At 35.5% G+C, this 26,301-nt stretch overlaps 2 protein-coding genes across 4 annotated transcripts; one reads left to right on the top strand and one right to left on the bottom strand.

Moving 5' to 3' along the window:
• The first annotated feature begins 540 nt into the window (after positions 1–540).
• LOC306853969 (B-cell receptor CD22-like) lies at positions 541–13,429 on the top strand. 3 transcript variants are annotated; one of them, XM_079391701.1, is made up of 16 exons: positions 541–736; positions 1,363–1,395; positions 4,064–4,111; positions 4,206–4,610; positions 5,527–5,850; positions 5,963–6,220; positions 6,346–6,612; positions 6,922–7,185; positions 9,074–9,334; positions 10,543–10,630; positions 10,768–10,876; positions 11,028–11,158; positions 11,230–11,287; positions 11,379–11,488; positions 11,639–11,693; positions 12,791–13,429. In XM_079391701.1, exons 3-16 carry the CDS (start codon positions 4,075–4,077, stop codon positions 13,028–13,030), a joined length of 2,607 nt encoding a protein of 868 aa, XP_079247827.1. In that variant the 5' UTR covers positions 541–736; positions 1,363–1,395; positions 4,064–4,074; the 3' UTR covers positions 13,031–13,429. The 3 variants fall into 3 exon arrangements, with proteins under 3 accessions (XP_079247827.1, XP_079247826.1, XP_079247828.1); XM_079391700.1 differs by having other exon boundaries at positions 4,067–4,111; XM_079391702.1 differs by lacking the exon at positions 541–736 and having other exon boundaries at positions 1,184–1,395; positions 4,067–4,111.
• Positions 13,430–14,311: 882 nt separating this feature from the next.
• Positions 14,312–19,061, bottom strand: LOC306853776 (uncharacterized protein; the record flags this gene model as incomplete). Its single annotated transcript, XM_079391423.1, has 8 exons — positions 14,312–14,374; positions 14,483–14,501; positions 14,639–14,707; positions 15,230–15,341; positions 15,582–15,875; positions 15,976–16,259; positions 16,345–16,723; positions 19,025–19,061. 8 exons carry the CDS (start codon positions 19,059–19,061, stop codon positions 14,312–14,314), a joined length of 1,257 nt encoding a protein of 418 aa, XP_079247549.1.
• Positions 19,062–26,301: the final 7,240 nt, after the last annotated feature.

Below are 26,301 nucleotides of genomic sequence, written 5' to 3' on the forward strand. Positions count from 1 at the left end.
ATTCTTAACCAGATATCCTAACTGCAGAGATGTGGGTCTTTCTATAATGGATTTCAAATCATCATATTTCAACAGAGAATTATTCAGCTTCCATATCATCCACTAATTTTATGATCCTGAGTCCCAGTTAATGCAACTTTAAGGCTAATTAATTTATGGTCAGTTAGAACAGCAGGCAATATAGATGTCTTTGAAAAGATTCTAAACCTGAAGAAAACAACCAAATAAGTGTCTGTTGTTCCATGTCTTAGCAGTGGGGTTTTTAACCTTTCAAATATCAATCAAGTAAAGACTATAACTTAAGCGTATTAGATCACTGTTCATTCTGGATGGCATCTATCCAAGAAGTCATTCAGAAGCAGCTGTCGAATTTTCTCCAAATTGTTGTTTGTGTTCTTTGGGGAAGTCATTGTTTTTGCGCTCTCTCCCAACACAAGCAAATAAATGATAACGGGCCTCACTGGACAGGACACTGGCTTGCCTAATCTGTGAGCTACATCCTCCACCTCACTCATTTGTTTCCACAAGTTCAGACACTACTCCTTAGCAGGTTTCCATCACTTTGATCTTACAATTTTTAGTTTCTGTTTCTGGAACTCTGTATAGTTGATCACCATCTTTGATTGTAGTGCTCGTCTTCTGCTTTGCGAATGAGCTTTAGCACTTGCCTGTTCTGCAACTTCGGCTGTTAATTCACCTTTGCATGTCCATAAATCCACAATTTCTACATGAAAAGGTGGGATGATTTCATCTCTTCACTTATGTTTGAATATGTTTTGATGATTTTTTTCAATGTCTCTCTTGTTGTGTGCTATGATGATGATCTCTTGAAGCTTTTTAATGAGAGATCACCTTTGGATTTCTTTGATGCTGGAGTATTAGTGTGTGACATATATATAAAGCCACAATATCAACAAACAGTCGTTAATTATTTTAGGCGTTCTTTCTATTTCCTTAAAAGTAGAAATCATCTTAGAAATAATATTTAGGCCTACGTTCAATGTGGTTTGGTCATTCAGTAAATTGTTAAATTACAGTATTCTCTTATTCATGGTAATAAACACATCCTGAAAGACTGTCCTGTTTACTTTTTCCTGTTGCAGCATTAGTTTGCTGATAGCACCAGTTAGACACCTCCATTAGCGGGGGTTTTATTTTCTGAATAGTTTTGACAGAACTAACCACTGCCACAGGAAGTGAGCTTCACGCTTCGATGACAGAATTAACATCTCTTTATCTCTACCAAGAATGTGTGCTTTTTGCCTATTTCTTTTATGTCTGTAAGTTTAACTATGCAAATATGACAAGTTAGAAATGCACTTGGGTGAAATTCTCCTTTTGTTTCTCGGTTTGAACATTAAGACACCAATTGAGAACAACGGATTCGATTTGAAGGTAAGAGATTTTTAACTTTCTACGTTTTTTTTTTCTTTGGTGAAAACACATTTGGTAGTTGTCAGATTACTGACATAATCGGTTAAAATGTAAAGTTCAGGCATGACAAGCAATGTGCTTCTTCAAACAAAACATTTTTGGCATGGGAATGTGTCATTATAGTGTGACAATGTTATTTATGGAAGGTAGGTATGGAAGGTATTTAATGTTGTTGATTTATGGAAGGTAGGTATTAGAAACACTAAATGACATGAGTGATGGAGAGTCTGATGGTAAGTTATTCGTCCTGGGTCGGCTTAGCATCTGACGGCTCATCTGACAGTGATCCAGGCATCATATTTAGATGTTTTATCCTAACATTACTCATAATCGGTCAAACTTTGGTTTTATTATTTAATTTTTGTCTTGCCATATCGTTTATTGTACGCTACTGTGATGCTATTTATTCTAGTCTGGCCGTTTCCTGAAGAAAATAAAAATCTGATCTATGATTTTTTTTGATTACCCAAAGTTTAGTGGTGTTTCTCTCTTATTAAAATTATAAATGATATAACTAAACAAATTAATAATTGGGCCTAGGTGAAGCTGTGCGCTTGAATTTGTCATAGCATCATCCTACACAGTGTGGTGAATTATTATTGCTCATTATTGTCTATTGGCTATTTTAGTAGCCTAATTTAAATAAAATGGGTTATCCTAATATATTGATTAATTACATTGTATTATAATATTACACCACCCAAATACAGTGGTGTGAAAAAGTGTTGGCCCCCATCCAGATTTTTTATTTTATTGCATGTTTGTCACACTTTAATGTTCCAGATCATCAAACAAATTTAAATATTAATCAAAGATAACACAAGTAAACACAACATGCAGTTTTTAAATTAAGAGTTTTTTTATGAAGGGAAAAACAAAAATTCCCCCCCACACACACACACATCATGTTGATATCATGACTCATCCAAGAGGTCACAAAAGACCCCACAAAAACATCTAAAGAACTGCAGGCCTCACTTGCCTCAGCTAAGGTCAGTGTTCATGAAAGAGACTGGGCAAAAATGGCCTGCATGGCAGAGTTCCAAGACGAAAACCACTGCTGAGCAAAAAGAACATAAAGCCTTGTCTTAGTTTTGCCAGAAAACATCTTGATGATCCCCAAGACTTTTGGGAAAATACTCTGTGGACTGACGAGACAAAAGTTGAACTTTTTGGAAGGTGTGTGTCCCATTACATCTGGCGTAAAAGTAACACAGCATTTCATACCAACAGTAAAATATGGTGGTGGTAGTGTGATGGTCTGGGGCTGTTTTGCTGCTTCAGGACCTGGAAGACTTGCTGTGATAAATGGAACCATGAATTCAGCTGTCTAACAAAAAACCCTGAAGGACAATGTCCGGCCATCTGTTCGTGACCTCAAGCTGAAGCGAACTGTGGTTCTGCAGCAGGACAATGATCCAAACACACACCAGCAAATCCACCTCTGAATGGCTGAAGAAAAACAAAATGAAGACTTTGGAGTGGCCAAGTCAAAGTCCTGACCTGAATCCTATTGAGATGCTGTGGCATGACCTTAAAAAGGCGGTTCATGCTCGAAAACCCTCCAATGTGGCTGAATTACAACAATTCTGCCAAGATGAGTGGGCCAAAATTCCTCCACAGCGCTGTAACAGACTCATTGCAAGTAATCACAAACGCTTGATTGCAGTTGTTGCTGCTAAGGGCGGCCCAACCAGTTATTAGGTTTAGGGGGCAAGCACTTTTTCACACAGGGCCATGTGGGTTTGGATTTTGTTTTCCCTTCATAATAAAAAACGTCATTCAAAAACTGCATGTTGTGTTTACTTGTTTTATCTTTGATTAATATTTACATTTGTTTGATGATCTGAAACATTAAAGTGTGACAAACATGCAAAAAAAAATAAAAAATCAGGAAGGGGGCCAACACTTTTTCACACCACTGTATATACTACCTTCTAATTTTCGTTGTCAGTGCAGGCTTTTATTTATTTTTTTAGCTTACTGACCATTAGTGTAGGTTGCATTAAAAAGTCTTGAACATAATACAACAAGGTAAAAATATAGTTGACGACTAGACATAATCATTTCATGACTCTAGACACTTCTTTTTGAAGACAGTGGCATAATACAGTGAAATAATATGTTCTTTAGCCATATAAAAACAGTTGCCATGTATCTGGGTGAAATTTACCCGCTGGCGCTTTTAGGTATACAGCGATCTCTGGCGGTTCTAGTGTTAAGGAAAAAATAAATAAATAGGTGTCAGTTATTACAGCAATAAATGAATTAGCTTTATGGGGTAGTAGGCCTGATTGGTTCATTACTGTAATTGCAGGTTGAATAACATTCAGTAACAAATAAAATAAATAAAAATAAAATAAAATTTTAACACACACACAGAAAAGCAATTATAAATAATTACCAAATTGCATGTTGCCAAAATTACGCTTTTGGCATGCAATGATGAACAAAAAAAAAAAAAAAAAAAAAAGGAAGGAGAAACAGACTGACTCATTAACAGCTGTGACTACAAAAATACACATATTCACCCACACACAACGGCAAGCACCAAAAGTGCTGTCAGAGTTTGTTCTGAAAAAACTGGAGCTCAACAGAATAATATAACTAACTGTTTTTATTTCATTAGCAGCAGACAGAATGATGGTTCCTGAAGGGATTCCTCTGCTTCTGTTTGGTGTGTATTGTCTGGATTATATACTGAATGCTGATTTCTGTAAATGATTATGCTAATTTATTGATAAACATCACTGATGTTGGTTTTCCTGCAGTTCTTCTTGCGGGCTCTAGCCCCAGCTCAATTGAAGAGCTAATAATTGTGCCTGAAAAAACAGAAACAACATATGAAGGGTCATCTGTGACCATCGCCTGTGATTACAAAAAAACAAAGGATGAAACATATACATTGCTGTGGTTTAAAGATCAAATTTTTCTCAACGGCATGTTTACCGGGACTATTGTATACAGTAACACAGAAGAACGTCCCCAGTCTCCGGATTACTCCAGCAGAGTGGAATACATCACTGATACAACATCACAAGAAAACCAAGAAGGGTATTGGATAAAATGCGCTTTAAGAATCACCGATCTGCAAAAGACAGACAGTGGGAACTACAGCTTTAGATTTATTGGTTCAGAAAAGTACATGAGTAAAGCTCTGTCTCTCAAAGTTAAAGGTGATCAAGAATTTATTGAATGGGATCAATTTGATGCTGTGATTAAGGCTGTTTCTTATATAAAAGTCTGGGGGGGGGGCTCGACTCAAACTCGAGATGCCCAAAGCACAACGGCGCTGTATGTTGGCACACTGCCCACGAGGCCACTGGCAGTAACCATGTTGCTGTTTTTTTAATACGATGAAACTGAATGTGACCAGGGGCTCAAAAAATTACACTTAGCAAATAATAAAATAGTTCCTAAGACCCGACACTATATTTAAAGTCTTTATGAAGGTACCACTGGTTCTCGTGTGTCTCATAATCAATCACAATTCTCCAAATATGAATAAATATGTATTTTAATCACACAAATGAAACCTCTAGATCATCAGTGAGAATATTTAGAAGAATATTGTGCAAAAGTCCTTGATGACTTTTGAACACCAGAGGGTGAGCAGATGATTAATTTTCATTTTTTGATTATAGTTTTGTTAATCATGAAATCTTATTTCTGCTATGGAATAGTAAATTGCAAAAAAAAAAAAAAGGTAATTGTAATTTTTTCTTCATTTCTGAGTTTACCATATATTTCACAAATCTGTATTTTTTGCAAGATATAAACTCAGAATTACAAGATATAAACTTGCAATTCTGAGAAGAAAAGTCAGAATTATGTCAAATACACTTGCAGTAATGGGAAAAAAGTCAAACAGAACTTTTAAACTCACAATTCTGACTTCATCTCACAGTTACAACATTTACAAGTTTATTTATCAGAAATTGTGCTTTTCTTTTCAGAACTGTGAGTTTCTCAAAATTCTGACTTCTTTTCTCAGAACTTGAAATTACAAGATTTCAATATATTTATTTCTTGGAGAAAATGTAAAGGTTCTGGATCATCTGTTCTCACTCCATATTCTTCTCCTGATTCCAGACAATCCTTGTAAGGTGCACATTGAACCATCAGAGCTGAAGAATCCACTCAATGAGTCAGAAGACTTCACTGTTCGCTGTTCCACATCTGGTTCCTGTGATGGTCATCCTGAGTGGCTCGTCCATTCATCAGAACAAAACCAAGAATGGACATCCTCCTTCTCAACTGATACGATTATAGAGACTGAAGAGGGAAAAGAAGGCAGAAAGGTCACCAAATTGAAGCTCAAAGCGACATGGAAGGATAACAACAGGAATCTGTCTTGTCGCCCAGCAAACAGTGAGGATAGCTGGCAGATCAGGAATATCACACTGTTTGTGGAACGTGAGTGTGTACATCATGTGTTCATGAACAAACACTGTATATTTAGTGTACACAGTCACTGACTGAGCATTATTCACTCCAGCTGTCCACTTCATCTCTTTTTCTTATCTAGATGCACCTAAAGAGACAAAAGCAACAGTGAGCTCTGAGGATGTAAAGGAGGGAGATTCTGTCACTCTCTCCTGCACCAGCAGAGGTCGTCCTGATGTCAGCTTCACATGGTTCAAAAAACAGAAAACAGAAAAGTCTCAGAAAATGTCTGACTTGGAACTGATTGATGTGAAAGCAGAAGACAGTGGAGAATATTACTGTGAAGCTAAAAACAAGCTTGGAGCAGAGAAATCAAATATCATTGGAATCGATGTGAAATGTAAGTTTTATATTTTATGTAAACAGATGAAGAAAAACCAACCAGAATAAATCATCTGCTCAAATCATTTTTAAAAGTTACTCTATTAATTCTTTCTTGTAATCATGCATGTCCTGTGCCTTCAGATGGTCCAAAAGAGGTCACAGTGGAACCTCAGGGCAGCATTATTGATCTCAAAGAGGGAGACAAACTGACACTTAAGTGTTCAGTGAAGGACAGTAACCCATCAGCCAAGCAGTTTACATGGTACAATAACAGCCAGGTGCTACAACAAAACAGTGAGACATTAACCATCATTAATGTGACAGCAGATAATACAGGATCTTACCATTGCATGGCAAATAATAATATTGAAGCAGCAGAGTCAAATGCAATTACAGTATCTGTAAAGTGTAAGTATTGCTATTTTCATTTTACTAATAACATGTTTATGTTCTTGATGAAATATATGTTAAATATAAAATCAATCTCTAAGTGTTACTTTGAAGTTGTGATGAATCTCTTGTTTTAGTATTGCTCATTTTGGAATTTTCTGCAGAATGATGTACATTTTAATAATCAAAAAGCATGTTAGAGGCCAAGTCCCTTCACATAAATGAATTACAATTACATATTTCTACCAAAATCTGCAAGAATATTTTATTATATTATACTGGTTTGACAGTACTCTTCTAAATTTACACTCTTCTGGTTTCTCACAGATTCACCAAGAAACATCAAAATAGATGGCACACCTTCTGTAAAAGTGGGCACTCCACTGACTTTGACATGCTCAGCTGATGCTGACCCTCTGCCACTCACGTACACATGGAAGCACACACCTGGACTGTCTTCTGTCCCGTTATCAATGAAAACTGCACAGTTAAACATTAAGAACATGACCGTTCAACATGCAGGGCAGTACTCATGTGACGTTACCAACACTATTGGTACAAGATCACACACCATTAATGTTGATGTGCTTTGTAAGTCTGCTGTGCTCTAATTTAATATTAATATATTAAATATTTTTTCTAATTATATAAAAACATAGAATACTACAAATAATTAATTTAACATTTTTAATAATTAGGAAGTGATTGAATTAGTTACGAATTATGAGCTGTAGTTTATGTCAGTTCAGTATGTCTCAGAGTCCAAAAGACCTACCTTTAGTGACAGTAAGCTGTGGAGGACTTTTCTTGAATATAAATAATGATGTTCTCTTGCCAAAAACAATTCGCATCCTTAATGAAGGCATCGACTGCATTTATACTGTGTTAAGCACAAAAGTGCATATACCAGATTACAGTGCCTGGTAAAATATCACTAGTGCCTCACACAAATGTATAACTGTACACTAATCGGGTACACTAAACTGTACACTAATTAAACAAATAAATGGGGGAAGTCGTGGCCTAATGGTTAGAGAGTCGGACTCGTAATCGAAAGGTTGCGAGTTCGAGCCCCCGGCCGGCAGGAATTGTAGGTGGGGGGAGGGAATGTCCAGCGCTCTCTCCACCCTCAATACCACGACTGAGGTGCCCTTGAGCAAGGCACCGAACCCCCAATTGCTCCCCGGGCGCTGCAGCATGGCTGCCCACTGCTCCGGGTGTGTGTTCACGGTGTGTGTGTGTGTGTGTGTGTGTGTGGATTTTGTTCACTACTTACTGCTGTGTGTGTGCACTTGGATGGGTTAAACGCAGAGCACCAATTTCGAGTATGGGTAAACCATACTTGACAATACGTCACGACTTTTTTCGACGACTTTTTTTAATATTGTTAAATAGCTTATTCAATTAGTCATTAAAGTGTTTTTCACTTTAAAATAATGGTCCGGATCACTAGTAGTTCCTGCAAGCTGACCAGGTAACTATTGAGTAATTAGTGAGGGGTTAATGTATTTTTCACTTCAAAGCTAAAGCTCTACTAAGGAACTACTAGTGATCTGGACCATTATTTTAAAGTGAAAAACACAGTAACCTCTCAGTAATTACTCACACATAAATTAATAAGTTATTTAACGTTTTATATCTGACACATGATGCACAGTCATACATTTGTGTGAGGCACTAGTGATATTTTACCAGTAGGTAATTTGGAGTGGGATACATATTGAACTGACATAATTCAACTAATTCAATCAGGAGTTTGTCAGCATCACTTCCTAATTATTAAAATTTTTAAGTGAATTATCGCTTTTATTATTATTCTCTGTTTTTGTTTGAAATAAACAGAGAACATCCATCCTTTGGTAAGAGTATTTTAAAATGTAGCCTACTTATTTGGGGATAAATGATTTTTCACAAAGAAACCAGTCGTTCACTTTTAAGGTGTTACTGTTGTGATATGGAATTAACTGGTTTTCTTTACTAATTGGTCACAGTTCGCAAGTAGTTCTCAATGAGGATATTTTTATTTAATAATTGTCACATATCTAATAAGGAACTACCTTTGTCCTAAAATTGTTACTACTTACTGCTTAGTTAATCTTGCTTCTATATTAGTTAATAGTATTAAGTTAAGTGTTAATGTAGTACTACCTATTTCTTCTTGCATAGTTACTTGACAACGGACCATTATTCTAAAGTGTTACCCTCTTTTCTACTAGTTATTTGACACACTTCAGCTTTTTGAGGCAAAAATGCTTCTTCATTTTTTTTGGAATTTGACTTTTCTGACAGATTGTCAAATGTTTCTGATTAGTTTAGGTAGTCTAATGAATGACTTTGCCATGATAGATTGGTTAATATTACACCGTCCAAATTTGTCTGCCATGAATTTCAATAACAGTATAACAATAAATCACATAATCAGTGCTTTCCATCTACCTAATGTTATGAATATTTGTGTCCGTTTGCCTGCTTTCTATAGATGCTCCAAATATAAATATTGTCCATAACATGACAACTTTAACTCAGTGGAATTGGGAGTTTCCAGTCTATCTGACCTGCAGAGCAGATGCATTTCCTCCCGCCACTGACTACGAATGGTACAGAGAGGAGAACAACACAACCGTACTGTCACATCACCAGAACTTCACTGTTCAGCCTCAGAACCCAGGAATGTATTACTGTACAGCAGCCAATGCTATCGGAAAATCACGATCCGAAAACATCATGTTATTTATAGGCAGTGAGTATGAAATAACACTCATAACTCATTTATAAAATGATCTGCATTTAGTTATTCTAGAACTTCTTCTGCAAGACTGACATGGCCCTCTTTCTACAACTTCCGCTTTGGCGTAACCATGATGACCAAGCAAGTTATTTACCTAATATTTTAATCATATCTTTTAGGGAGTGGGATAATTTTCTGCATATCATTCCGTGAAATGTTAATGAAACTTTTATGAAACCATAACAATGCTATTGTGTTTGAAGACATTTAGGAAACATGCTAAGTACACATACTTGTTTCTCTGAAAAACAATGCTACAGCCAGTTATTCTACTTTGAAATGTGTGATTCCGCCCCCCTGCCAATTAAACACTCCGGGTTGCCAGTTGGTGTGGCCATGGAAGCCAGCAAACGAACTGGGTCAGAGATTCTACCCGACCTAATATTCCTCGTCATCCATCTAAAAAGCTGTACTGTATGGCGAGAGACATGTTAAAACACCGATAAATCAACTCATCAAATTACAGTGTAGGGCTCGTTCCCGTTGCACTTCCTCAATCTGGCAACTGGCATAAGCATCATGTCTTTTTCTAATATTTTGAATTTGGAGTATAATATGTGACCCTGGACCACAAAACCAGTCTTAAGTCGCTGGGGTATATTTGTAGCAATAGCCAAAAATACATTGTATGGGTCAAAATTATCCATTTTTCTTTTATGACAAAAATCATTAGGATATTAAGTAAAGATCATGTTCCATGAAGATATTTTGTAAATTACCTACTGTAAATATATTAAAACTTAATTTTTGATTAGTAATATACATTACTAAGAACTTCATTTGGACAACTTTAAAGGCGATTTTGTCAATATTTAGATTTTTTGGCACTCTCAGATTCAAATAGTTGTATCTCAGCCAAATATTGTCTTATCATAACATTTATTATTATGTATTCATAATGTTTATTCAGCTTTCAGATGATGTATAAATCTCAGTTTCGAAAAATTTACACATATGACTGGTTGTCTAGGGTCATATGTATTGACCCCTTTAAAAAATGTTAAAATGTACATTGTAAATGCACAATTAAATTCTTCAGCATTTTGTAGTTCTTTAAGTGGTTAACTGGGCTAATTCATAAATTTGGGTTACATTAAGTCATGCAGGGTTGAGTTTTAAAAACAATGTCATGATCTCTTCCCAAACCTCTTTTAATTTAGATAACTCTCTTATGGTGTTCTACAAGATCATCTTACCCATCATTCTCCTGCTGATTCTCATTGTAATAGCCATCTTTCTGATACACAGGTGAATTCCTCTTTCTTTTTATAGATGTTATTTATGTAAAAAAATCATTTATTAGTTTATCAGCCTATTAGTAGTCTTATGAGACGTTTAGTTCGAGGTTGTCAGTTACTCCAATTGTTGTGCTTGGTATTTTACAGGACTATCATCAAGGCAAGATCAGATCAGCAGAGTGGAGCAGATAATCCATTGTGCTTTTTTCCAGTTTTCCTGTCACGCTCTTCTACACTGACAAACTTACTATTATTGGTTATTTTACTTCTGTTTGTTTCGCAACTACGCTGCTTACAGTATAATATTGAAATCAACTTAATATGCTTTTTTTTTAAAAACAATGAAATATATATCTTTGCTTAGTAAGGGATAAATTCTGTTTTGTTTTGTATATTTAAACACTTAGAGATCACATAATAATACCCAAGAGGATCTGTCAGTGGAGGGAATTCCTGATCCAGGTTACGGAAGGGTTAATCAATCACGTCCGACACCCAGTTCCCAAGATCCTACACGAGCACAGGACCTTAATCCAAGGTAATAGCAGCAGAACCGATGGAGACATCCCCTTTTTATAATGAAATTAATTATTTTTTCTTTCTCTTAAGGCCGAAATCTGATATCCACACGGTGTATTCTGCTATTAAACTGCCACAAATGAAACAGGTGAGAGAATGTTGTTCTTTTATTGAAACATCAGTATCACAATCAACTGACGCTTTAATGCTTAGCAAGTTTTTTTTTTTTGTTGTTACAGGCAAGACCCCCAACACAACAAAAAACTGGATATATGGACAATGGTGCAGCTACATCTACCCTAAACTATGTCACTTTTGATTTCAAGGGGCAAAATAAACCAGAAAAAAGGTAGCGCAGATAAGGAATATTAAAATCAGAAGTTAAACATAAATTATAACTTTTATTATGAAATCAGAAAAAAATACATAATTTTATTGCTCATTTAAATATATGACAGATGCACTAATGATGCTTTTAAATGTATGATTGTGATTTAAGAGTACCTGAAGGATCATCAGTCTATGCTATGGTGTCAAAAAATAAGCAGACAACGGTAAGACTTCAGAATATATCAGAATATTAAAAGTTACAACGTGTAGTTTGTGTATTCATGCACGCTCTAACTGTTGCTATATTAAATATTGTTACGGTCGTGTTTACAGAGATGAGCTGACAATGCTAAAGCTCTTTCATGAGATTTGAATTGTCCGCTTTAAGACGACTTCATGCATAATACAGCGCAGCAATTTGAATAATACTGAAAAAAGCTCAGAAACCTGATGATGTAGACTTGTACTCATTAGCCATGGCAGCCACTCCAGATGAACGCATATACGTCACGAAAGGCTCAACTTTCCTTTTTGAACCGGAAGAACGAAATTGCTTAAAAAAATAACACTTTTACCTTAATAATAGATGTAACAAGTGCTTAAGTTGTTTTCACTGAGTTGTGTTTTAGGGTTTCATGACACTTTAAGTGAGTTATTTAGGCTATATCTTTTGCTTTAGTGTGTCAGTAAATATCAGTTTACATTTCCAAACATTCATTTTGCCATTAATTGTAATAATCCAGTGAGATTTTTGTTTGCACAATGAGTCTGGGCAAACCTTGGGCAAAATCTGCTTTAAACGCAAAGGATGGTCACACTAAATGTTGATTTAATTTAGTTAATAGAAGTTCATTGATGAATAAAATCTGTTTATGGCATTATTTTTGACAGCATGCTCATTTTACAGCATTTTTACACAAGTGCCTAAAACTGTTGCTTTGCAGGTAGGTTTGTTGAGGCATCTTGGAGATGTTGCCACAGTTAATCTGGATTTGTCTCAGTTTGTTCTGTTTCTTCATGTCATTCCAGACTGGATGATGATGAGATCAGATCTCTATGTGGAGCACTGGCTGCTGTGAGACTCCTTGTGCAAACAAAAATCTCACTGGATTATTAGACTAATTGCTCATTATTTAAATTGGGTTATTTTTAAATAAAAATAGATTACATAATTATATTCTATTCAGAATCGTTGTATTCTGTTACAATATGTCTAAAGAACAAACACGCTCAAAATAAGGTGTACACAATTGAAATTGTATGGAGCACTTTTTATTCAACTGTATATTGAGAATATTGTATTATTTCTTCCTCTTCCTAGAATTCCCAGTCGGAAAATCCAGATTATGAGAATGTTTCTTCTGCATGTGTGCCAAAACTTCCATTCACAAATATGGACTGGGATTCTGATACCAGTGAAGAAGATGAAGTCAATTACTCCAGCGTGTCTTGTGCTGCCAAGCCTGCTGTTAAAGATCCCAAACACAACCAGAAGAGCCGCTTTAGCAGTTCAAGTTCTGACGATGAGGACAGAACTGAATATTCGGCCGTTAAAACATAAAACACAAGGAGTTTCCAATTTAAGTATTATATCCTTAATCTGTATCATAGTTATAATATTGATCAATAAAGATATTTTAAAGTGAAAATATTATATAAATTATGATTTTATAAGTGTGCCTTCTACTTCACTTTTTATTTTTGCAGCGAGTTGCTATTGCATTAACATAATATTCATAAATATAATTAAAAATGTTTTAAAAATGCTACTTCATTATGTATCAATTTGTGTGATCAATTCTTGAGTGGAAATTTGCCAAAGATGGTGTGATAAATTTAGTTTCACTACATTGTGTGAAATGCAACAATATAGTTTTGTAATTTCATTAAACGTTTATTTTTGCCACTGCTGAACTGCCAAGCTGAGAACATTTGACTGATTGCATAAAACTGTGAATTTAAAAAAAAGGTCTCCTGGGCTCATTGATTTCAGGAAGGAATTACGCCACAAGTTTGTTATAATATGAGAAGCAAATAATTGTTCACAAATAAAATATTTTAATATAAAACTTTAATTGGACGCAATAATGTAATTGAATCATATTTAATAGTTATATACATAAGTAGTAGAGAAATTTTTAACAATCAGCATAATTTACATATGTGACCCTGGACCACAAAACCACGAATAAGGGTCGATTTTTTGAAATTGAAATTTATACATCATCTGAAAGTTGAATAAATAAGCTTTAGGACAACATCTGGCCAATATACAACTGTTTGAAAATCTGGAATCTGAGGGTGCAAAAAAGAAAAATTGCCTTTAAAGTTGTCCAAATGAAGTCCATAGCAATGCATATTACTAATAAAAGAAAAAATAAATAAATAAATAAATATATATATATATATATATATATATATATATATATATATATATGTATGTTTACAGTAGGAAATTTACAAAATATCTTCATGGAACACTATCTTTATTTAATATCCTAAATTATTTTTAGCATAAAAGAAAAATTTATCATTTTGACCCATACAATGGCTATTGCTAATATAGCTGTGCAACTTAAGACTGGTTTTGTAGCCCAGGGATATTCAGAGTGATACTTCAGTGCAGTTATTTCCTCAACCAACCTGTCCAAAGGATTTGATATTCCAAAGATAAATGCATATTATATAAAAGTATGTAACGTATTGTATTGAAAGGCATAATATCTTGATGCTACATAATATGCATGGCAAATATTTTATTATTAATGAAGTCTGACATTGTTGATCTTCTTAAAAATGCTATAGTGAAACCCATTTTGGTTTTGGACATGTAGCTTTTTCATCAGACATTTCCATAGATGTTGCCTTCATCCGTGTTGATGTAATCAGCTTCATAATCATAATCCTTATGGAATATTTCAAGAAAGAGACATCAGTAATTTTAGTAAGAATTTGTCAAAAATCTATTTCCAGAGTGTAACACAGTAATAGCAGAAATAAACAATATACTCACTGAGTGGGATTTTGGATCACTGACGTGCATGGGAGAAAATACACATTCTTGTTATTATTTATTTTAAATGCCACGTATATTTTGTTACTTTTGAAAAATGTAAAAGACTGAACATCCACTTATTAGAGACTTATATGTGGTTCAAAGTGGCTGTACCTCTTTGGTGATGGCATTCGAGGTTTGGAGAAAGGCTTTTTTCCTGACTCTGTATTTGCATCTTTTGACCTGAGAACAGATGTTATGTGTAAGAAAAAGAACATCATATAAGTTTTAATAACGCCTTTAACATTTTGTTTCATTTCTACTTTATTTCCTGTAATTTGACCTCAAGTTTAACGTGCTTAATTGCTGACAGCTCCAGCATCTTTTAAATAACTTTTAAATGAAGTTACAGATAAATAAAGATCATATAATCAAGCATCAAAGACAGCAAATACATAAAAATTATATTGCAATTAGATAAGCATTGCTTTCTTTATATCATCCAATGAACATCTACACAGCCAAATATGGTAAGTGGTGTGACAACTTGTATTAGACATCAACTTTGCTCTCAGAATATCTAATTAGCCTTTGCTGAAGTGTGAAGCTATAAATAGACAGAGAGACAGAAAGAGACAAGTCTTTGAATATCATCTTCTCATTTCATTTACAACAGATTTATCAAAATCAGCAGTATTTTAGTTCATATACAATGAAATTCAATTTGGGAACACCTGGATTAAAGAAACATAAACAAAGAGTTACCTTTGTTGCTTCTTGTGTATGATGACTACAGCAAGGATACAAGCCAGAAGGAACACAAGTGCGGGTGTTAGGATGTAAAGACCAATAGTCTTGAGTACAGTGAGCACTGGGTCTGCCACATGATGGAAAAGGGGTAAAAATTAATCATTATTTTTAGCACACAACTGATAAGATAAATTATCTAAAAGGCAAGGCAATGGTGTAAGTATGATCTATAGAAAAAAACAAAACTAAACAAAGCACATTCTTCTTTTCTGGATTGGATTCAAAAGATTTGGAGCGGAAGTGAGTCAGTATAAAACCATATAAATGATGATATATGGGTGGGACAAAAAACTAATAAATTACTCACTTTGCACATTTAAGACAACAAATGTCATAATATCTCTTCCAGAAAAGTTTGCAGTACATATTAATTTCTTCCCATGGTCTTCTTTTGCACCCAGAAAGGTTATGTTGGAATAGGTGATCTGATCTAAACCAGAAAGTGTTTTGTTCCACTCTGTGACCTGCATGTTCTCATAGTTCCATGTGATGTTTGGATTCTCGTTCTGGCAGGAATGGTAGATGGTACAAGTGAAGTTCTTTGTGACGCCTTCTGTGACATCTGCCAGTTCAGGCTCAATCATTATGTTATGATGAACACCTGGAATTAAACTGAAACCTTGTAATAGGTCCAACTGTAGCATTTTAACTGAACTTACAGCTAATATCACACAAAGCAGTTCATGTTTGTGTTTACTCACATTTGGCATTTTTATCTTTTGTAGTTGTCACTGTTATGCCACCATAATGTGTTACTGAACACTCAATAGTTGAATGTTCTGTCTTTACGACACCTGTGCGTGTCAGAGTGATTTTCCACAGACCGTCTTTGATATCCTCATTGTCTATTTGATCAGATCCTTCTATACCGTATAGTATGATGGTTGGTTTGCTGTATGGACACGTGTGAAAAGTTGAACATTCTACTGTGATGGTGTCACCTGTCCTTTCACCTCCAAAAATTTTGATGGTGGGCAGCTGTGGACTTGCTACAAATAGCAGAAATGTAACAATTAGGCAACACACTCCCACAACTAGATCATGATTTAAAGAAAGAAAAAAATATTTACAAACCTTTGACGAGGATTTTAGAGGTGACATCATAAAATTTGTAGGTGTGAACGTTTTCAGGGTCAATCCATGCATATAATTTTTCTTCATGGTGGGATGGTTCCAGGTGTTTGATCAGCAGACTGCAATCCCAACTTGAGTTTCCATATAAATCAGTTTTCCCTTTGAACTTCTCAATGACAGCATTTGGATTCAATGGATCATAAACTAAAGGATAACCTTTGGAGACCCACTGATACCACACAACTCTACGTTGGTCTTTGGGTGGGTATGATGTGTAGTTGAAAGAACATGGTATGACCAGACAGGAACCTTTGAGGCCGTGAATGTCTTTTGGCATTCTCACTTCCCATCCAAAAGCATTATAGAACAGAACACCTGTGGTACAACAGTTGGAGTCATTACATGTACAGATAGACTGGAAATTTTAGGCTTTCATATGTCCCATATTGTTTTCTGTTAGTATTGCACACTATAATACACTAAACTTTGCACATTTCATAAGTGTCAGTAGTAGATTCAGCATATGTGACTACTGTAAACATTTAGTGTAAGGATGTTTAGCTGTTTTATATGATTGTTAAATCTTGTCATTGCTGATTTGGTGTATAGTATGTTAAATTTATTAAATTAGTCATAAAATGTAATAGGCATGTGTCAATTATCATTTTATACTGGGATTAGAAATAACATTCTTTCCATATTGTCCAAGAAAAATAGCAACATCTATATTTAAATAGAGTCTAGATTTAAATGACATTCAGTGATGTGACAGAGTTTGTTTTTAGTCACAGTACTTATCAATTATACAGCATTTGTTTGTCTGTCTAGTCTTCATTGGCAGGTGATCTGGATGTTGTAGTTTTTACTGAGCCTCCATCTTGATCTGTAGTCCTTTACCACCGCCAACTTGAGGCAACATAAAATTCCTACCCTTGACAACTCACCCTCGAAATGCCACACAGACACACAATTTACACTATAAAGGCACAATGACTTATGGGTTTCACTTTTTTTTTTTTTTTTAAATGTTGATTAAACTGAGAATATTAGTGTCTGTTTTATAGCTTCATATTATTTTATCACGGAATAAAACATATCACTGATCTTTTTTTTTTTTTGACTGCTGTGAATAAAGTTGTCCCTGTGTGTGTGAAATCCAGTGTTGGGTAAGTTACTTTAAAAAAGTAATTAATTACAGTTACTAATTACTTCATCAATATTGTATTTAAATTACTTTACTAATTACTCTATCTGAAAAGTAACTTAGTTACTCAATAAGTAACTTAATTATTCAAATCGCTAATTAGGCTACATCTTAAAATCCCTATAAACCTTAATAGAAATTAAACTCTATATTCTTTCAATTCGAGTCAAACATAGAATAGTTTAGCCTTTTAGCTTTAAAACAACTGTAATACTTAAACATTTTTATGAAAAAAATTTAACCACCTTTGGTTAACAAATAGAAATACTCTGCAAAATATCTGAATAACAAAAAGGCTTAAAAGTTAAACAATACATTTCAGTTTGGCAAGATGTTCAGGAAAAACCCAACTAGTAAAATCTGTACAGGTTTATGTCAAAATAACACGTTAACTAATGTAGCAAAGAATAAATTACAGAAATGATCTTCTCTGCTGAATAATGTCAGATCGCGCTGTTCTTATGAGGTAAATTTCTCATAGCAGGTCTTCTTTCAAAAATGATGAATATTAGATGATTTTTTTTTTTCTTAATATTTTACTTTTTTTTTGTATCTAGGTGAGGGCATATGCGCGCAGGTGACTGCATATAATGAGCTCAGACACGGGAAAGACTGTACCTTGCTTTAGTTTCATTCGGATTGCATAATCAGAAACATTAGTTTTTAATTTCAAGTAGACACTTCAAGATTTTTAGATTCTATTGATTTTAGCCTTATATGTATCTGAGTCAGAGCCGGCGCCAGGGCACCTCCATCAGAGGGGCATTTGAATTTCTGGGGGGGGGCACAAATCACGTTTTGTGTGTGTGTGTGGTGGGTGGTGGTGGTGGTTGGGGGGGTTCGGGGTGGGATGGGAAGCGTGCAATCTGTGATTGCGTGCAGTTTGTGACGCTCGCTATAAAGCGTGCAATCGCTTTCTTATGTGCGCTGTTTTACCGGTTTCACTTTCGCTTTCGAAACGATCACGTTCAGCAAGAAGGGGAGAGGATGGAAAGTGGGGGGCACCGTAACTCTGCCCGCGAATGCCCCCTCTTGGTGCCGGCCCTGATTTGAGTATTTAAGGTTTCTCTGTGAATCAGGAAAATCTGAAAGTGAACGCACCCGCACGCGGAGGGTTAAAGCCGCTGCATTCAATATCTTTAGACGGTAAATTTAGATTTCAAATTCAATATTGCTTTTAGAACTGTTGAAATTATTTACTGTATGTAACGCAAGTACTTTATAAGTAACTGTAATTAAATTACCTAAAAATGAACAGTAATCCCTTACTTTACTTTTTCAGTGGATAAGTAATTTAATTACAGAAACGCGTTACTTAGTAACGCGTTACACCCAACACTGGTGAAATCATAGCCTATAATTGTATTTCATAATTGAGTAGCCTAATGTGAAAATTTCTATTAAACTACATTAATAAATGCAAACATTTATTGTGACACAACATGCCCAAAACATGCCAACAGACAATGTACCTTGGAAAAGTAAATGAAGCATAAGTGGTGCTTTCATGTTCCTGGGTCAATACATAAACAAAAACCAAAGTTAAATGGCAATAATGTGTGAACATCCATCTTAACACATTATCACTTTTATTGTATTTTTCACAGTAATGTCCTTAATAATAATAATTTAATAATCCATTCGGTCTTCTAAAGCACTTTTATGTAACAATTTTATTTATCATTCCTACCTTCTCAGTAGTCCTCTGTAGAGGAATGGATAAGAACCTTCTACCAAGAAGAGCAAAATACGAGAGATGAAGAGAGAAAGGAGATGCGTATTTTTCAGAAAAAATATTTCCTTGATCTTGTCAGAGCTCATCACATCAAAGCGCTTGTGTTGTGACACCACAGTCAAAAATTGTATTTCCTGACATGATCACCACAAGAGAGGGTTAAGAAGTGGTACTTTTAAAAACAAATGTACAATCGACAAATTGAACTTAACACATAACACAGCTAGTTTTAAATCTGAACTTGTTAGGATTGTGCATTTTCTTTTCACAATTATTTTTTTTTTTACAAAGGTTAATATTTCTCACAACATTTGGTTTAATCACTTCTCTTAATTCAGTAGCAATATATTTTCAAATGACAAACAAATGTGCATTAATATATACAACAGCACAATTTAGTGTTTGCTAGTACTGAATATTCTACAGATTTGCTGGTTTCTGGGGTAAAATGTACTTACAGTTTGAATTATTTACTGTAGTTAACCTTTGACCTCTGATGATTCATAAAGGCATTAACTGGACATGTTGCATTTCTTCTCTGGCAAATTAATTCAAAATCCTAAAGCCTATGCAAGCATGCAGTGCTGGTTGCTGTAGAGTCTCTGAAGAACTATTAAAAGATACTGACACCTAACACATAGCCTTTGGTCTATTAATGCCTGGAACAAATGCAAACTACTATTTCTACTAATGTGCTCTATGCTGCAAGCGTAGATAAATGGCAGAGTAGAGCAGAGATAACAACATTAATACAATCAATAAAGTCAATACATGCTACAGACTGAAAAACAGACTCTGACAATATTTCTGATAGTATACAATAGACCCACAAGAAAAACCCACTGTTGATCCTTGTTTTGTTCATCATATTTCCATACACATTGAGATCATCCACGTGGCCATAATAAGCCTCATAATCATGTAATATTTCAAGAGAAAATAGAGACACAGAGGTCAGTCAATAACTTATTAGCATTTGAAACCGCAGAATCTGAATAGGCTTATGTTTTCCAAAGTTTAATAAAGTAATGGTAGAAATACATAATAAACTCATTGAGTAGGATTTTGGTTTGCTGAGGTGCATGGTGGAAAAAAACAAAAAAAACAAAACAGATATCTGCATTTATTTTTGTTGTAAGTCGTCAGTGAGTGGAGAATATTTAACCCCTCTGGGTTCTACTCCTCTCACTTCTCTGGCATGGAAGTTGTGCATGCTAACAAAGCTGCTAAAGACTGCAACCTCAAGCGTCAGTCACTAGTGCCTCTTGAGATCAGGGGTGTGAGGTTTAACCGCACAGCTGACCTCTGTTACACTAGAATGTGTGATGCTGTGAATTTTATGAAGATTTTTTTCCCCCCTGTTCAACGTGCAAAGACAACTCTAAAAGATTTGTCAGATAATTTCCCCCACACATTGCGTTTCTGTCATATTTATGGCCTGACACAACCACAGTGGCTCAACCAATGAGTGTGGAGAGTAACATTGAAAGGTAAAAAATGCATTTAATGAAATTTAATTAGAAAATGTATGAAAACAATGAATGAAAACAAACAATATTCTTTTTTTAAGAATTAAAATACTTAAGAATAAAATGACTTGCATTCTGCTCTCAGATTTGCATTGGTGGGTGATTGGGGTCTACAACAAAAAAAGATTAAAATTATCAAATTGGTTGAATTTATTATTTAAATATAAAGCATAGGCAACAAACACAAAAAGGTAAATATTCATTACCTAGAAAACTCGCACCAGATGTGACTTGAAAGGGTCATTGGATGCCCATTTTCCACAAGCTGATATGATTCTTTAGGGTCTTAATGATGTCACACAGCCAATAATATGTGAACGGCTTGATCTGAGGGGGTAATGATTTATGGGGATTTAAAAAAAGCAAAAACACTGGATGGATTTTTATCATTATAGGGTGGTTGTGTATACACACTGCCAACACGCATTTCAGTTCAAAAAACATCTAAAAGTGAATTTTGCATCCAATGGCCCCTTTAAGATAAATGCTTCACATAAATAGTTTTGAGCTCCAAATTTTATATTCATATTAATTCAAAATTTTGAATTTAAATTCTGAATATGAGTCCACACATGTACCATATATTATAATTAAAAATGAAGCAACCTTTATTAAGCACTTCAGTTCATTCAACACAGATTGTCAGAAAAGTGAATTCATGAATTCAAGTCTTGATTATTGTAATGCTTTACTGAGTAGTGGCCCTTGATAAACAAACTACGGCTCATCCAAAATGCAGCAGCTAGAATTATCATTACATTAGCTTGGTTCTGTCAACATTGCTTTGGTTGCCTATTAGGCATATTATATATTTAAAAATCTTGCTGATTACTTAAAGCCCTGAATGGTTTAACAAAGATTAAATTGCATAATTAAGTCTAGATAAAAGACCCATCTCCTTAACCTTTATGTTCTCACACAAACATGCTGGAAAGCATTGATAAAGTCAATACATGCTGCAGACAAATATGTTGCTGAACATATTTTGCTTTGTTCATTATCATCAGACATTTTCATATACATTGAGCTTTTCCATGTTGTTGTAAACAGCCTCATAATCATCACCCTTAATGTAAAAAATAAAATAAAATAATAATTAAAAACAGACACAGGTCAGTCAACAAATTATTTCAGAACATGTTATGTTTTCCACAGTTTAATAAAGTGATTGTAAAAATAAATAATATACTCACCGAGTATGATTTTGGTTCACTGAGGTGCATGAAAAAAGAAATCACATATAAAGTATATCTGCATTTATCATGTCAGCTGTTAAGTTAAAGGGGTCATATGACACTATTTTTAAAGATCATTATTTTGTGTATTTGGGTGTAATAAAATATGTTAGCATGCTTTAAAATAGCATAAAATATGTTAGCATACATGATCTAACTCGCTGATCTGATCACAGAGAGTGAGCAACAACACCCGGACTCTGTCTTAATCATTCTCTGGGACTTTAATAAAGCAAATCTCTCCCGTGAACTGACAAAATACAGACAGCACATCACATGTCCCACCAGAGACAGTAATATACTGGATCACTGTTACACAACAATAAAGGATGCATATCACATAGCTCTAATACGACTGGAGGGCTGTTGTTGAGCAGGGTATTTGAATGAACAGGGCAATACGACACAAGACGACACCAGAGCCTTCATTTCAGACTCTACTTGCACCTTCCAGACATCAGCAAACACACCTGCACAAATAACTGAAAAACAATTATGATAAAAGTTAGTAAACTTATAAAGTCATTTACATTTAAAGTAGTTGCATTTTTATAAACGATTTTAAAGAAGTAAATTCACACTGTAACCAAACAAACAAATGTCCTGACATTTTTTTAGTTGACTTTACTTATTGTACAACAATTAGTTGATCTGAATCATAAAAACCTAGTAATCCGTACTGCTTGTGTACTATGCCTTTGTTACTCAGAAAACCCTAGTTAAGAAAAAAATTATTTATGTGAGTAGCATTATGTCAAGCTAGTTTCTAGTTCACAGCATGCTTTGCTTCAGGCTTATGCTGAAATTAAGTGGTATTTTATGCATTTTTACAAATGTTTGTTTGGAATACACACATATATTTAACTTAAAATGACTTAGATTTTAAGGCAATTGGGTTTGCATGCTTTTCTGAATAAGGTTAACTAACTAGATCTTTCAGTGCACAAAATGTAAAAATCATTTATTCAAATAATAGGCGTATATGAAAAGAATGCATACAAATCATACCGTAAAGCCAGTAGAGAAGAACTCCTGATCGTGCAGCACCCATGCTGGCCTGAACTCTAATTTAAGAGGCAAAAACGCTGCAAAGATTACAAAAATGTTAGGCTATTGATTTCTTTCCACATATCAGTCCATTATAAAACCACCTCCTGTCCGAAAGCGTTTTTTTTTCTCCATAGCCATATTATTTGCATGTCTAGGACAGCGCCCTGCAGATTTATTTACAAACATTTCCACATTTCAAACCACAAACTATTTTTATTACTGTAATTCAGTTTGAGAATTAAAAGGTAGATGCTTGCATGCTATAAGCCTATAGAGAGGGGCAAATTCAAAAGAGGTCAACACTTGTGGAAAAACAAAATGAATATTTACTCACCTTTGTGTCGTTCCATGTATAGGTTACCAGCTGGGACTTACAGGAAGACTAGTTCACTGGGAAACAAATAATGAGAACATTTGTCTAGTTGAACGCACAAAACACACAAATATTGGTAAGGCCTTGCAAAGCAAACATAGTAAGCAATGTATATTGGCATATATGCGCTTACATTGGCGTTGGATAAATGCAAAAAAAATTCCGGTGCAGGTGAACTAAAGGAATACAGCTGTGCACATCAGTGTAGTCAAAAACAACCGGCTTATTTTCCAGGAACTGGGTGTAATGTACAATTATTAGGAAAATATGCTCATTTCAAATATGTCCACACAGCTCCCTCTGTAGTTCAAACCCTGTCAGCAAATATAGCCAAAAGGCATGGATGAGTGGTGACCGCAAGAGCTTGCTATACCTTGATGGTCCACTGCGCAGTCAGTCTCTATGGAAACTGATTTTATCGAATATGCTTGAAAAGAATATGGCTAATGTAACACAATGTAATAGAAATTCATGTTTTTGCTATGGTTGCACATATTTTATGTCTTACTGTGTTTGGTTGTAAACTTTTGTTTTTTATTTATTTTATATATTTTTTAAGAAGGAGTTGGATTGTCAAGAGAGACCCACCAGAAAAAAATTAATAAAAAGTACAGAATAATGTATGAAGCATAAATTCATGTTAAAGTGAATACAAACTACAGAGTCAGAAACAGAGATTGTATTTACGTTTTTAAACTTAAATTTCCAAGGATAAGATCTTTTTTTTCGTATCCATTTCACTTTATTGTCATTTATAATGCTTTATTAGACATTGAAAGTTTTTAACATGAACTGAGTGAAACTAGATGAATAATTGTGTGTCATACATAGGCCTACTTCTGTTCAAATTGTGTTTGTGCTCTTCCACATCATGACGTGTCTACAGTAAATAATGATCATGTAAAAGTGAGACATTGGCCATGATGACATAAAAACAGGAAAAGCAATGGCAGATCGGATATTTAATGAGGTAGCCCTCTTTCCAATCTGCTGGTATGTCCTCCTCCTCCCATATCTTTTCAAATAGAGGGAACAGCATCTCAACAGTAGTTTCAGTGTCTGCCTTCAGTGCTTCTGCCGGGATGTCATCGGGGCCCGCAGATTTAAAACTCTTTGTTCGCAATATGGCCCTCCTGATTTCATCCCTGGTTGGTTTACTGCAGTCTATCGGTAGGCCAACATCAGCTGCCTGGATATCGGGGGAGCTTGCTGGTGCTGGTATGTTCAGCAGCTCTTCAAAATGTTCTGTCCACCTGTTCAGTTGCTGCTCTAACCCCATGATGACCTGTCCCTCCTTATCCTTGACTGGTCTTTCTTGTCTACTGTATTTACCTGTTAGTTTCCTGGTAGTGTCGTATAGTTGTTTCATGTTGCCTGTTGCTGCCGCTTGCTCTGCAACCTCTGCTAGGTTGTCAATACATCTCTGTTTGTCGGACCTCACACTTCTCTTTACCTCTTTGTGGGCTTTTGTGTATTTTGCTTGTGCTGCTACCTTTGTTGCTCTTGTATGCTCTCTAATGTTGAGGGCTTCGTTTTCTCACTTTTATCTTGTGCATGGTACCTGCTGTCATCCAGTCTTTCTGTTGGGGCTTCTTTAGTCCTACTACTTCCTGGCAGGTTATGGTTAGGGCATTTTTCACTCCTTTCCACATGGTGTGGAGGTCTGTTTCTTCATCATACAGCTCTTGCAGCACTTGGAACTTATTTGTCAACTTGAGCAGGTAGTCTTTCTGGATCTTTGGATCTTTCAGGAAACCGTCATTGAATTTCTGTCTTTTGGCTTGTGTATCTGTGAAGTTCTTTTTTAGCTTGATTTTCAGTTTTGCAACTAATAGATGGTGATCGGTTGCTACATCTGCACCCCTCTTCATTCGGACATCTTGGAGTGATCTTCTAAACGTTTTGGAGATACACAGGTGGTCTATTTGGTTTTCCGTGGTATGGTCCGGAGACACCCACGTGGCCTTGTTGATCATTTTGTGTGCGAAGATGCTGCCCCCGATGCCCATGTTGTTCAGTGCACTGATGTCCGCAAATTTCTCTCCATTTTTGTTAATTTCACCAAGCGCGTGTGAGCCCATCACTTCCTCATAGCCTGTGTTATCTGCTCCTATTTTGGCATTAAAGTCCCCCATCAGGATATTCACATCTTTGACTTTCCTTTTGTCCAATACCGCTTGAAGTCTACCATAGAAGTGATCTTTTGTGTCCTCACTGCTATCATTTGTTGGTGCGTAGCACTGGATGATGTTAAGCCTGATGTTTTTCTTTAAGGTTTTGAACGTTTTGAATTTAAGTCATCATCCTTGGTCCATGGGCTTCCCAGCCAATCAGCGCCCTCTGTGCCTCTCTGGACAGCATAAGTGCCACGCCTTCTGTATGTGCAGCACTGTCTTCTTCGTGTCCTGAATAAAGCAGTTCCCCTGTTGCCAGTCTCATTTGTCCTGCTTGTAGCCATCTGGTCTCGCTGAACCCTAGAACTGCTATTTTGTAACTGTGCACCTCGGCTGCTACTTGCGCTGTTTTCCCTGCCTCGTACATTGTCCTGATGTTCCATGACCCGATGGTTAAAGTTTTCCTGGTTGATAAAAGGGTGGTCGGCGTTGTGGCTTCCTTTCGGCTTTCACCCCAACGCATCATACGTTCTTGAGACAAGAGCCCTTTCTCTTCCAGGAGCGGAGTATGAACAAACAACTGTATGATTAAAAACAACTTAGAACTGTCTAGAATGGTCAACAGAACGTGAGCGTTCCCGCTACTCACCCCCTCTCTACACACGCATGTCAAAAAGGAAACACGATCAGGTAAATATCCACCTGCACCCATG

This window comes from Barbus barbus, assembly GCF_936440315.1.
Source record: "Barbus barbus genome assembly, chromosome: 34".
In the NCBI taxonomy this organism is placed as follows: Eukaryota; Metazoa; Chordata; class Actinopteri; order Cypriniformes; family Cyprinidae; genus Barbus; species Barbus barbus.

Coding starts and splice junctions, on each gene's coding strand:
- LOC306853969 (XM_079391701.1), top strand. CDS start 4,075: ATGATGGTTCCTGAAGGGATTCCTCTGCTTCTGTTTG. Junction 4,112..4,205: donor GATTCCTCTGCTTCTGTTTG/GTGTGTATTGTC, acceptor GTTTTCCTGCAG/TTCTTCTTGCGGGCTCTAGC. Junction 11,159..11,229: donor GCACAGGACCTTAATCCAAG/GTAATAGCAGCA, acceptor CTTTCTCTTAAG/GCCGAAATCTGATATCCACA.